Raw genomic sequence first — 12,833 nt, 5'->3', positions numbered from 1 at the left:
AAAAGGCCAGTAAAGCTCGAAAGGCAAATCAACAATGTGCCACTGCTCATGCAGGAATTGCAATGGCAAAGGCTGGAAATCTGTTGGCTTTTGCTGCAACGGAAAGGTTAACCTACAGTAAGCAAAAAGCTCTATCTTTGAGCAGATTGGCAAACCATTCAATAATGTCAATGGACTTGAATGGTTTAAATGATACTGCCAGGGAATTTTATTTGCTGGAGCAGAAGAGGATCCTTAACGAAACCAGAAAGTATGCCCAAATGGAACTGGAACCGAGACCGGAACTTCTGGATAATGATGGTTGGGTGTACGTGGATGGTACTCCCGAAGAAAATGACGAGGAATATGATCCAGATGGAACAGCCCAACATTTAATTGACAGCGATTTTGACGATGATTTTTAGCTTCACACTTAGCTTTAACTTCACTTCAAAAATCGTTCTTCTTCTGTTACTTAATCCATAAGTATTGGTTAATAAAAGATACTTTATTGGTTTGAATCTATTATAGAAAATAATAAAATGTGAAACACAATTCAGTTCGGTTTTTTTTTGACTGATTGACACAAGCCATTAGGGCTGTCTAGGAAACTAAGTTCCTCTCGAGGCCCCTCCTGAGTTGTGTAGGACCTCTATAATGTAACAACCTATTAGGTTGACAATATGTATCGCTTCCGAACACAATTTTTTTCAAGACTTATCATACAAAAACATCAATAAGCAGAGATGCTGCTTATTGACCTTTCTGACGTTTATAACACGCACACTTGCGTAATCCCATTTTCAAGTGTGAGATTTGTTATCCTCACTTTCACTCCAGTCAAAAAGGTTGGTTTGTTATTGTTAGCCTCACTTTCGCACTGTCAATAGTCGTGCGCATAGAAAGGTTGATAGATGTTCCCAATTTTGATTGTTTGAATTCTTCCAGATCTCTTGCAGCAGGTATGTTCAAATGCAGAATTAACATTCAAAGTAATAAACGATCTTTTTTCATGTCGAAGAATGGTCCCCAGGATGGTCCCTCCAAGATGTAGTCTGGCCACGGTAGTCAATATCCAGATCCTCCAATTATGCATACAACTTTTTTTCTGCAACGGAACAAAAGCACGCGACACATTCCAGGCTAATTTTCAAAGACAAGTGTGATGAAGTACCAGAGATCCTTCCAAGCTGCAGTCTGGGCACGATGGCTAGAGCTTCTGGAATGCGGTTCTGCATGTCACTTTTTGTCCTCGACGGAACATGAGCATGCAACATATAGTTCAAGCCAGTTCATGCTAATTTTCAACGGCGAGTATGATGGAATATCAAAGATCTCTCCAAGTTGTAGTCTGGTCACGGTGATCAGTATTCATAGCTTGTGAACAGGAGGTGAGATCGCTTCAAAACAGTTTTATAACCTGAGTTTTTGAAATTCTTTGATTTATTACTTGTTAAGATTGAAATTGAAGCAACATTGAAGTAAATATTAAATTAATCTTCGTCCCTCTTCATAAATATTCCACAGATGCTCAATCAGATCATTCTGAAGTTGATGGTGAAGGCTTGTGTTATGTACTTTCATATACCGATTCAGGAACACTGCAAAATTATCCACTGGTCTCATTACTTCATGAACACTATTGTCTATTCGATAGAAATTCAGAAGGAGGGCGCAACTACCCGAATTCCTATTTAACTTGCGAAACGCACACTAAAAAAACTTCTCACATTACAGTAAATAAAATTCAGAATCTAAACGCGTAAGAAAACATTATCAGCTAATCTAGACACATCAATTTAGTCTGTTGACATTTCAAAGTATTTAATTCACCATTCTAATGTTTAAAACATCTTATATTCCATGTAATAAGCTCCCTTTTTATCGAAAGTGTTTTTTTTCTTTGAGTGTGCGTAAAACGTAAGTATTGTGAGGTACTTCTGATTAGCGTGTTGTTTTTGTTGTCAATTATTCTTCACAGTCTGAAATCAGTTTTGTCAATTTGCTCCTTGTTATTGTTTTTATCCGGTGAAAATGGACGGGTAAGTTTATTAAAAATTTACTATGAAATTTAAGACAATTAGTTTATCTTAATGTAGGGTTTATTTTTACAGTTCGTACGGACCGGAAGAATACCTTGAGGAAGAAGATGGTTATCAAGACGGCAACCCACTCGAAGGTACCAGCAACATCGACTCCAGTGCTGGTGGAAATGTTGACGATACGGACATGCCATCAGTACATCAGACAGCGACTCAGGAAATGAACTTTGACATTGAGTTTTCTGGATCGGATGATGAAGGAGTGCAGTCAAAATTCTGCTTCAATGGGATCTATGTTCAGCGTTTATATAAAAGCCAGCTGCGGCCAAAGGAAGTAACCCAAACACTTGTGAATGGGAATTCACTCGAGGAGATACTTCAATGCATTTGGAAACAAGCTTGCAAACTGGTACGTCGACAGGTGATCTTCGAAGAAGAAATTCCTCACTGGTCGGAAAAACAAGATCCAGAATTTGAGGACATCGATAAATTCGTTTCGCTACAAGATACGGTGAAGAAAAAGATCTATGCAACATCACGTATCACACCACGGCTGCTGGTGTCATGGAGGAGCAAATCTATTAAGATATTCGTGTATGCTTATTCCACGAATATTGAATCATTAGGTCAGTATCAATTAGTAATGCGAAGATTGATTGCACCTCAAAACCCTGACCGCTCAGGGGCGCATTCAACTAGGGATGACTCAGTATTAGCTAGTGAGCTACGAAGCAGTCATTCCCACATTGAGGGACACTTCAGTTCCTGGATGCTGTGGGCAAACTTGATCAATTCAGCTCCAGCCCACAACCGTGATCGAATGTTGCAAGCTGAATCTCCTCCTATCGAGTTGTCCAAATACTTTCGCTGGACTGGTGTCTCGGAAGCGGCTCGACTACAATCTGTTCATCGGAGTATGGTTGCTGCCCAAACAAATAATGATGCATGGTGCCGTGATATGACTGATCTTTCGAATGACTTAAACATGGCTCTTAATATCTTGCAAGGAATGAAACAGAAAATAGACAGCATGTCCGCCAGAGGATCGGTGAATTCTGAACTATTTACAGCGATGGAATCGGTTACGCGACCGGAAGAATCAAACCTTAGTCGTGAGATAGCCGAGAAGGTGACTGATTGCGAGGATGTGGATCATGCGGGATGATTATGAAAATAAGCCCGTTGTGTGGAATTATCACATGTACTCTTTTTTTTTATCAAAATATAACAAATATAACAATGCAACTGTTTTAAACATTCCTTTTATTCATCAAATATACGACTGCTCATGACTTTCATTCAGGAATAATATTGAAATCCATATATTTAGGGTCTTGGTCCAGACCTTTTTCTGCAAGAAAAACGCCCCCAGGTAAGTATCCACAGTATTCGAATATCTGCTTACACTCATAGACTTTGAATGCACTCATAGCTGCACAAACTTCTTTCAAAATGGAGCCAGTCTCTCGGTAATTCCTTCTAAGGTACGCCTTAATTAAGCCAAAGATAATCTCTATAGGGTTAAAAAATGGGCAATATGGTGGTAGAAATATCGGTATGATGCCAATAGAGCGAAAATATCTTATGATATTGGCGTCGCAATGGATGCGAGCACCATCCAAAACCCAAATAGAGTGAAACCCAGGATACCGTTGTACATGGGGATTATTTATAGCAAAGTTTCGACAACATCTGAAAAATTTATGCCGGTTGAATGTTCCTTCCGTCCAGAAACTATCTAGCATACCATTGATTCCTAGAAAACATAAGAAAGAAACCCTAGGCTTTCTACAGAATTCCCCGCGATAAATAAGTTTCTGGCCAACAACTCCGTAGCCTTTTTTGCGCAGCATATCCTTATTGTCAATACTAACCTCGTCTAGGAAAACCAGGTTAAACAAGTCCCATGGAACTGCAAGCATTTCCTTAACAAACCGGACTATCTCATCCTCTCTGATCTGGATAGCCCTTCTTTCGATAGTCTTCCAGGTCAATCCAGATTCATGCAATATTGTGCAAATAGATGACACACTTATCGATAGCAGAAATCGCTGTTGGAATCGCTGTTTCGCTTCGTCCAAAAACAAGAAAGGCTCGTTTTGATATAGGTTGACAAGCCAATCACGCATATCGGTGCTGAATTTCTTAAACACTTGCAGGCGCTGCTTCCTTCGGAAAATTCCATCTCGCTCGTACTTGAAGAACCACTCGTAAATAGTTGATCGGCATTTTCCATAAATGATACTAAGATCCTTCTTCGATATCCCGAGAAAATAATGGCCGTAAAGCGCATGATAAACCGTGTTACTGCTGGCGTGTTGACCACGAATATTCTGAATAATTATGTTAGATTTTGTGTTTGGCTTCATATTAAATAGAGGACAATTTTTAATCAAAAATCTTGTGCGATGGGATCAAGCTAACAAAAAAAAACATTATTTATTTGCAAATCCACCTGGTGACAACAGTAATGACAGAACTTTGACATTAACACGTCAAACCACATTGTCGCGACTGAACGTCGGGTCGCAAGTCGCGCTAGCGTGGTCCGGTTTAGTGGCGGCCCGACAATATTTTCCTCTCCATCGAATGGCGTAGGATCATCACGTTCATTTTCAATGATCATGTTGTGTAGAATTATACAGGTGCGAATAATGGATTTTAAATCCTCTTTATTCCACAACCTGGTGTAAGCTACGGCTTACCTGCCAGCCTATAGCTGGCCCGATTTTACCCCGGCGGGGCGGCCTCGAGCAAGGGTACTTCCCCCAAAGACGTTCGGATTTGGGTGGGACAAAACAACAAAAGGAAATGCAATTTTAGACGTCTATTCGCTACTTATCTTTGCCCTCTCCTCCTCGCTGTTGCTGTTGCTGCTCTTCGGTGGGGCCCTTCGACGACGGTATGGCGGCGGTTCTGCTGCTACAAAGCACGGACTGTGCTGAGCGGTTTGCTTATTCGGCTGCTTAGCAGCTGTCCTTGACACTTAGCGGGGGGGATGAGCTGGGCTCGTCTGTTGGAACCCCCCCGGCGACGTTGGTGACGAATCACCGGATTGCCTACTCGCCGTAGGCAACCCCGACAGACACCGCAGTGTTTCTGCCCAGGCAAACTCACCTCTGGTATCGCCTGCTTCGTCCTGCTTGACGATTAACTGCGGTGGTGAGACTGGCTCTATTGGCTGAGCCACCGCAGTCAGGACGGCGAGTGTCTACCGGATCCTTTTTGGTTAGCCGGGGAAGCGATTAGCTCCTTAGTGTTTAGCTTCCCACAATGGCGATCCGACACTCTGTTGCACTCAACAACACTAATTTTCGCAGCCACGGGGCCGACTTCCACTCGCGGTGCACTGGGAAGATGCGTACTGGCACTCGCGTCGCGGCTGGGCAAACTTTTCCCAGTTAAAGTCCGTTTTCTCGGGACTAAGAAAAAAAACGTCTCCGAACGAAAAACCCGCGTAGACTCCAACGTGGCTCGAACTGTTCTCCTCTTTTTTTTCACAACGTCACAACACCAAAACAAAACCGCCATCGCTCCTGCAACCGCGCTCGACTGTTATGTTGATTATGTTTTTCGCCTTCGTCTGCAGCGGGAGGAGAATCAGGACCTAACTTTATTTGAGACGCGATACATTAATAAACGATAATTTTTTCCTATCTAGCTAAACTAACAACATAAAAAACCGAATAAAATCTACAAAGAAAATAACAAATTAAAATATTTACATGAGTATGTTGCCGAGCGTGTGACCAAAACAAAAACAAATTATAACAGACAAGACACACGCTCATGGCAAACACGGCAAAAGGGTGGTTTATAATTGTCACCCTGGACGAGGGTTACACTGGCCGGATTTTTTATAATGGCAAACCGAGCCATCAACACTCCAAAGGCACGTTCAACATCCTTCCTGGCCGATTCTTGCTTTTCTGCGAAGTACTGTGAACAAAAGAAATAGTGGAACAAATTTTTTAAACATGAACTTAAACTTAACAAATGTAACTCTAAACTTTTTTCAAAAAAAGGTTTTAAAACTTTTTCTTTTGGAAAAGTTTAGAGTTACAGTAATTTATATATGGGTAAAAAAGTTCTTTTCAAAGAGAAATGCTCCAACTCATCGATGCGGGAGGTTATTTAGCTCCAGTTGATATTTTTTTTTCAATTTTGTCCTGGTTTTCGAGACATATAGTTAAGGTTCCTACTAGTACGGATTCGTTTATTCCGGATTCCTATAGAACGGTTGATTTGGGATTTGAGCTAATTGGGACCCAACTCTGGGGCCACATTGCGCAGCTCGAAACGGAACATTTTTTATACGAACGCTTGTTTGAAAAAGTTTTTCGTTTCGAGCTGCGCAATGTGGCCCCTGATTTTGGGATTATTTCAAGAGAGAGCTTCCTGGTGTCTTTGGGAAAAATGTTGTGCAGATAGTATTCCTTTTGGTAGAACTTTGCTTCCAGCAGGTCACAAACTGGTCCTCCGGAAGATCCGGAACAACCGAAAAAGTAGTTAATTCATGAAACTGTTACTAGAGCTCCGCGGTTTTTTCGAAAGCACTTGTTGATGTGTTGTCAGAATGAATTCAAAGTTGTGACCGAAAAATGGTCCCTGGGGCCTTGGGGTGAACCACCGAATGATCCGGAACAACCGTAAAAGCGGTCAATTAATTAAGTTGATCATAAAGCTCCACGATATTTTCAAAAACACTTGTTGATGCGTTATCAGGATGAATTTGATATTGTGACCGGAATAAGGACCCTGAAGGGTACGGGATGATCCTCCGGAAGATCCGGAACAACCATAAAAGTGGTTAATTCAAAAAATTGATTATACAGCTCTGCGGTTTTTTCCGAACGCACTTGTTGATGTGTTTTGAGGATACATTTGATATTTTGTCCGGAATATGGACCCACTTGGAGCTACGGGGTGATCCTCCGGAAGATCCGGAACCACTGTAAAAGTATTCAATTTATGAAATTTATCCTAGAGTTCCATGGTTTTTTCGAAAGCACTTGTTGATGTGTTATCAGAATGAATTAAAAAATGTGACTGAAAAATTGACCCTGGAGGCCTTGGGGTGATCCTCCGGATGATGCGATACAACCGTAAAAGTGGTCATTTCATGAAACTGCTCCCACGGTGCTGTTTTTTCGAAAGCATTTCTTGAATGAGTTGTCACAACGAATTAGATGTTGTGACCGTGAAATGGACCCAGGGAGCTTCGGAGGGATCATCCGGAAGATCCGGAGCAATAGTAAAAGTGATCAATTCATAAAATTGATCCTAGAGCTACGTGGTTTTTTTTTAAACTACTTTAGACGTCTTACCAGAAATAATTCGATATTATGACCGTAATAAGGACCGTAGGAGCCACGAGTGATCCACTGGAAGATCCGAAACATCCGTGAAAGATCCCAATTAAGAAAAATTGTTCTAGAATTCGGAGGTTTTTTCGAAAGCACTTGTTGATTTATTTTCAGAATGAATTCGAAGTTGTGACCGGAACATGGACCCCCAGGGTGATCCTTTGGAAGATCTAGAACATCTGTATAAGTGGTCAATTCATGAAATTTATCCTGAACCTCCGTGATTTATTCCAAAGCACTTGTTGATGTGTTATCGAAATAAATTCGATGTCGTGACCGGTAGGCCATGGGTGATCCTCCGGATTCGGAACAACCATACACCGTAAAAGCGGTCAAAGCATGAAACTAAACCTAGACTAGGCCTAAGGCCGGGCGCCCATTAATGTGGCGGAGGTGTGACATCATAAAACATGTCATGTTTTGACATGCTAGCAGATGCCCCACCTCCACCACACTAGTGGGCGCCCAGCATAAGACTTTTTCTAATACCTACATGAATAAACATTTAACTACATACCTTTCGTTTTTGTCCAGCGGGTGACGATATAGTTTGTACCAGTGTGGAGAGAGGAGGATATATTCCGTCAGCTAAATAATATCCGGTGTTGTAGGTGCGACCATTGACACTGAACTCAACTGGTGGAGTTTTGCCGCAGTAAACGTTGGAGAAGAGCGGAGACCGATCCAGCACATTTATATCATTGTTGGATCCTGGCATTCCAAAAAAAGCGTGCCAAATCCACAGATCATACGACGCGACCGCTTCGAGGATTATAGTAGGTTTTTTCTCCTTCCCTCTATACTGCCCAGCCCAAGCAGTAGGGCAGTTTTTCCACTGCCAATGGCAGCAATCCAGCGATCCTAACATACCTGGAAAGCCCCGCTTTTCTCCTACTTCAAGTAATCGTTGCAAATCCATTTGCGTTGGAGAGCGCATGTATTGCTCGCTAAAAATTTCATCAACAGTGCGACAAAACACCAGCAGGCACTTCCGAGCTGTTGACTCACCGATTCGGACGTATTCGTCTATAGCATCCGATGGTGAGCCATATGCGAGTTGCCGGATAGCTGCAGTACATTTTTGGATGCATGTCAAACCAAACTTTCCTGTGGCATCAGGTTTTTGAAGGAAATATTCGTTTGTTTCCATCGCTGTTGTGATTTTCAGAAACAAATTCCGATGCATCCGAAAGCGCCGTCGAAACTGTTCATTCGTATAAGTTGACGTCTCAGAAAAATAATCATCATGTAATCGGGCTGCTCCTTCCTCTGCATGTCTGTTAATGTTTGGCCGTTTCCCAGGCTGGGAACCACCCCGCCTTTTTTCAGCATTCAAGAATACGGTTCCCTGCGCATGTAGTAGTAGCTTCACGGCAAATTCTTCTTCCTCATCACTGGATTCTGAGAAATACTCAAACAAAATCTCCGCGTTCTCCATTTCACAATTATTGTTCTATCCAGCACGTAAATTTAGAAGAAACTCAAACAACAACAAATAGCTGTCACTCTTTCAGAGTTCTTCATGCAACCGGTGATAGTTATCAGAATTAGCAACTAGCGGTGCGAAAATTAGAAGGTTAATTAACAACTATGATAGCAACGGCGGGTGCGTAAATCGATAGTTAACTAAAATAGCAACCATCAAAGTTATCATAATAACAGCGCAAATGGCTACGCATTGGTGCGGGTGCTCTTATGGTGGGGGTTGCTAAAGGAGCTTTAGCAACGCATTGGTGCGGGTGCTCTTAGAAAGCCTGTTGGGTTTGCTTCGATGGACGCAATCTCCCAAGGCCTGACGTCTTCCTCGAAGGGCCCATCGTGTCCTTCATATAGCCTTGAAGATGGATCCGCGATGTTATCCCGTCCTCGCACATACTCAACGTCAAAATTGTAGGGACTAAGCCTGAGGGCCCAACCGTCAGCACGGTTCAGAGCTCGCTTCGAATCCTCGCGCAATCTGTTCAGAATTAACGTGAAACCTTGCGCGTCTGTACGTAGGGTAAAAGGCCTTCCAAGTAGGAAATAGGCGAAATGCTCTACTGCCTCACGCTAATTTTGTGGGTATCTTTTCTCAGTAGGTGTAAGAACTTTTGACGCGAAGTTAATAACACGGGGAGGGCGTTCGTTATCCTCCTGAACAAGAACAGCGCCGAGGACATTCGGCGATGCGTCCGTATATAGGACAGTTTTTTGCTGTTCCGAGAAATATCCAAGGGTCGTCGTGCAATGCAATGTGTTACATACAGTGTTGCCGAAACATCGGCACTGCCACACAGGTACATTGGAGGACGGAATACTTCGAGACAAAATTATCACCGGAATCCTCGACGTGAACAGTTCTAAGTAGGGTAGAGCACTATTTCGGTCTAATCGCCTATTTTGGGCTTATCGAGCAGAAAAAAGTAGAAAGGTCTGTGCCTAGGGGCACGAACGGAAGCTTGACGTAGGACCGCTAGTGGACGGAATAAATGTGAAGAGCATTTAGTTCTTTTAATTGATCAATAATCTTAAAAGGCACAAATGTCAGCTTCCACAAAACATACAAATTTGAAATTGCTACTCTCTGTAGTAGCACAGCAAAAAAGGAGTAGCAATTTCAAATTTGTATGTTTTGTGGAAGCTGACATTTGTGCATTTAAAGTTTCACGCTAAGGCTTCCTTAGAGTATCACCTTAATTCTTCTCGTTTTTGAATTGTAGGCGTACCAAATTTGTAGTATTTTTTTTTTTTCAAAGAGAAAATTGATGAAGAGAATCAATCAAAATCACTTGCACCCCTGCTTCCAAGTTTGGTTACAAGATTACAACTTTGGAGAGCATTTTGTGTGGTCGTTGGGGGCCTGTGGTTCTGAATATGGACAAACAGGCACAGATAAATTCTATTCCAACTCTTTACTGTTATAAGCTTTATGGCCCTGAAAAGGCCCGTTTTATTGTAGATGACATCCATGGCCACTTACGCTTGGCGTGTTTAGTGTAGGTGACAGCATCACGGACCTCATTTTCCAGGAACAGCTTCAGCACACCCCGTAGATCAGACCGGAGATACGTTTGACACCACCACGGCGAGCCAGACGACGGATGGCGGTTACTTGCGAAGAACTTTGCGATGACGCTTGGCGCCTCTTTAACCAAGACCTTTTCCTCCTTTGACACGACCAGTCAATTGTTGCTTGTTGGATTTAGGAGAGTGTACTAGTCACCACCTTCCTACTGCTACTATTGCTACTATTCACCACGCCGTCCGAAGCGAAAATGAGCTAATGCCATACAGCAGCGCTCTTTTATATCTTTTCAGGTTAAAGCAGAATGATGTGCAACCAAGTGGTATTCGATTATGAGGACTGGGTTTGGGAAGAACGTTTATTTCATGAAAACAGTGATAAAAGTATCACTTTTCATTTGTACATTGGACAATGCTTGACATTACCACTTTTTCAATAACTTCACGTTGAAAATCATCAGTCGGAAGTAATACTATTTATGCGTAGAAAGATTTCTGATCGACTGGTGATAAAATTATCGAAATTGGTCCAGGAGCAGCTAAGTTATTAATTTTCTAAATCTTTCATAATTTTGTTTCATGTTCCATTTTTGGTTTTCACAAAGTGTACCCCCAGTATAAAAATGAAAGACGTAGTGCTACGTCAAAAATCAAATAAATAAATCCATTGTTTCAGAGTTAACTATGCATTTGGTACGATACTTTAGTTCAATAGCTACCGAACGAAGTCAATGAGAACGCGTGATATGAATGTTTACATCCATTTTTCTCAAAAACAAAAGAAGCGCTCCGACCGAATCAATTTTTATCTTCATCCAATAGGCCGGCGTTTCAATGCATTAGACCTAATTTAGAATCTGTAGGCCGAGTTTGGGGTCAAGAAGCAGTGTTAAGTGGACGTAACACGGTTGCTTTTATTGACAATAATCGTATTGTCAATACAGGGGGAGGTAGCTCATCGATTCTTCCGGTTCGCCTCCTAGCATCGTGCTATAAGGTACCAGGCGATAACCAGGGTAGTTGATCGATAGCTCGATGACGTCATTTCGTTGGCGTCTGCAATGGGAAATTCTCATAGCAGGCGTTGACGATGGGACGTTGTCGAGTTGTTGAATAGCAACTATCGTGGTAACTCACCGATTACCTGTCGATCTGCCAAATTTGGAAAGACGTCTGCATTGAATTGTCTCATATAATAATATTCCGCCCACTATATCACAAGAAATTGCGAGTAGCTGAGTGGAAAGGAGATAAGTTAAGCATTGGGTACAGGTCCAAGTCTCCCCTGGGTGGTGCAAGAAGATGAGCGCAATAGAATCATCAAGTTGCCATAAGGCACGGAATGAGACTATTGCATGGCTGGGTAGTCAAAGTCTTCCATTCGTTAGTCATTTCAGGTGGATTAGAACAGGTTTAGGTTTAGGGTGGGCGTTGGCCAGATTTGGATTTTTCAGATATAATCCTAAATAGGACCTAGATTATTTAATACACTAGTTACCTCAACTTCTAAAATAGTAGTAGTTACAGTGCCGCATTATCTAACTACCACTGCCTGCAACTAATGTTGGAGGGGTCAGCAGGGCTGATTACGGATCAAAACTAACATAACTCTAACACTGAAATGATCCCGAAACTAACGCTCATTCATTGCACTTTGAGTCATAAAGTAGTTTTATTTATTTTCCTACTAATCTATCTACACACTTAGTTTTTTCTACCGAGCTCGGCTGTGTGGGTCTCGGCGGGGAGGGGGTTTCGCTGAGATCTCGGCGGGAGTGACATTTGATTGCCGAGTCTCGGATAATGCCTTTTCTAATAATCTGCCTACGTTTCTTTTATTTGTTATCTACTTCATCCCTTTTTTATTTGTCTGATCTTCTTTCCTCTTCTCTCTAATCTCTCTCTCTTCTCTCTTCTCTCTACTAATACCTCCTTGTTTTCTCTCTAATTTGTCTACTATGTCCCACCATCACGATGAGAGATGAGCTACCGTACATGGTACACGCTCATATACACTCCCAAAATAGTATGCCGCAAGTAAGTATATCACAGAGGCAACTAAAGATCCAGAAACGAAAACCGATAACGCTGAAGATAATAAGCTGTGGTGATTTATATGACTAAATAGTATTATTTATTTGTACTAACCTAAACACAACGTGGGGTGACCCAAATCCAAACGATCACTAACCAAAATAATACACTTATCTTTTTTCAGCAGCACTACACCAGCCAGCAAAGTTCAACAATCCATCGTTGCTTATGCCTTTGTTGTCGTTTAGAACCAGTTTTGCAAGGTAGGCGACGATTGTGCGTATTTCTCGCGTAACTTTTGAAAAGAGCCTATTTATAGCCTGAACAATACGTAAAGAGCAAATTGAAACATTGAACGTCGCGTGAAAGTGGAACTTAATGAAGGCCTAAGTACTTTTTCGTAGTTTTT

General features: G+C 41.9%; 3 protein-coding genes across 3 annotated transcripts; 1 reads left to right on the top strand and 2 right to left on the bottom strand.

Moving 5' to 3' along the window:
• Positions 1–1,666: 1,666 nt before the first annotated feature.
• On the top strand, positions 1,667–3,307 carry LOC135702106 (uncharacterized). Its single transcript, XM_065223105.1, has one exon. The coding sequence runs from the start codon at positions 2,209–2,211 to the stop codon at positions 3,184–3,186; it is 978 nt and encodes a 325-aa protein (XP_065079177.1). The 5' UTR covers positions 1,667–2,208; the 3' UTR covers positions 3,187–3,307.
• Positions 3,219–4,559, bottom strand: LOC135702105 (uncharacterized). Its single transcript, XM_065223104.1, has one exon. The coding sequence runs from the start codon at positions 4,388–4,390 to the stop codon at positions 3,317–3,319; it is 1,074 nt and encodes a 357-aa protein (XP_065079176.1). The 5' UTR covers positions 4,391–4,559; the 3' UTR covers positions 3,219–3,316.
• LOC135702144 (uncharacterized) lies at positions 4,461–8,882 on the bottom strand. The gene is made up of 5 exons (XM_065223136.1): positions 8,495–8,882; positions 7,905–8,050; positions 5,867–5,960; positions 4,523–4,715; positions 4,461–4,476 (listed from the first exon to the last, which is right to left on the bottom strand). The coding sequence occupies exons 1-5, from the start codon at positions 8,823–8,825 to the stop codon at positions 4,461–4,463; spliced, it is 780 nt and encodes a 259-aa protein (XP_065079208.1). The 5' UTR covers positions 8,826–8,882.
• Between the last annotated feature and the right edge of the window lie 3,951 nt (positions 8,883–12,833).

The sequence above is a fragment of the Ochlerotatus camptorhynchus genome, unplaced genomic scaffold (assembly GCF_037179485.1).
Source record: "Ochlerotatus camptorhynchus isolate MF236.1 unplaced genomic scaffold, CSIRO-AGI_Acam_v1.1 ptg000185l, whole genome shotgun sequence".
NCBI lineage: Eukaryota > Metazoa > Arthropoda > Insecta > Diptera > Culicidae > Ochlerotatus > Ochlerotatus camptorhynchus.
This window is presented reverse-complemented; position numbering and strand designations above follow the sequence as displayed.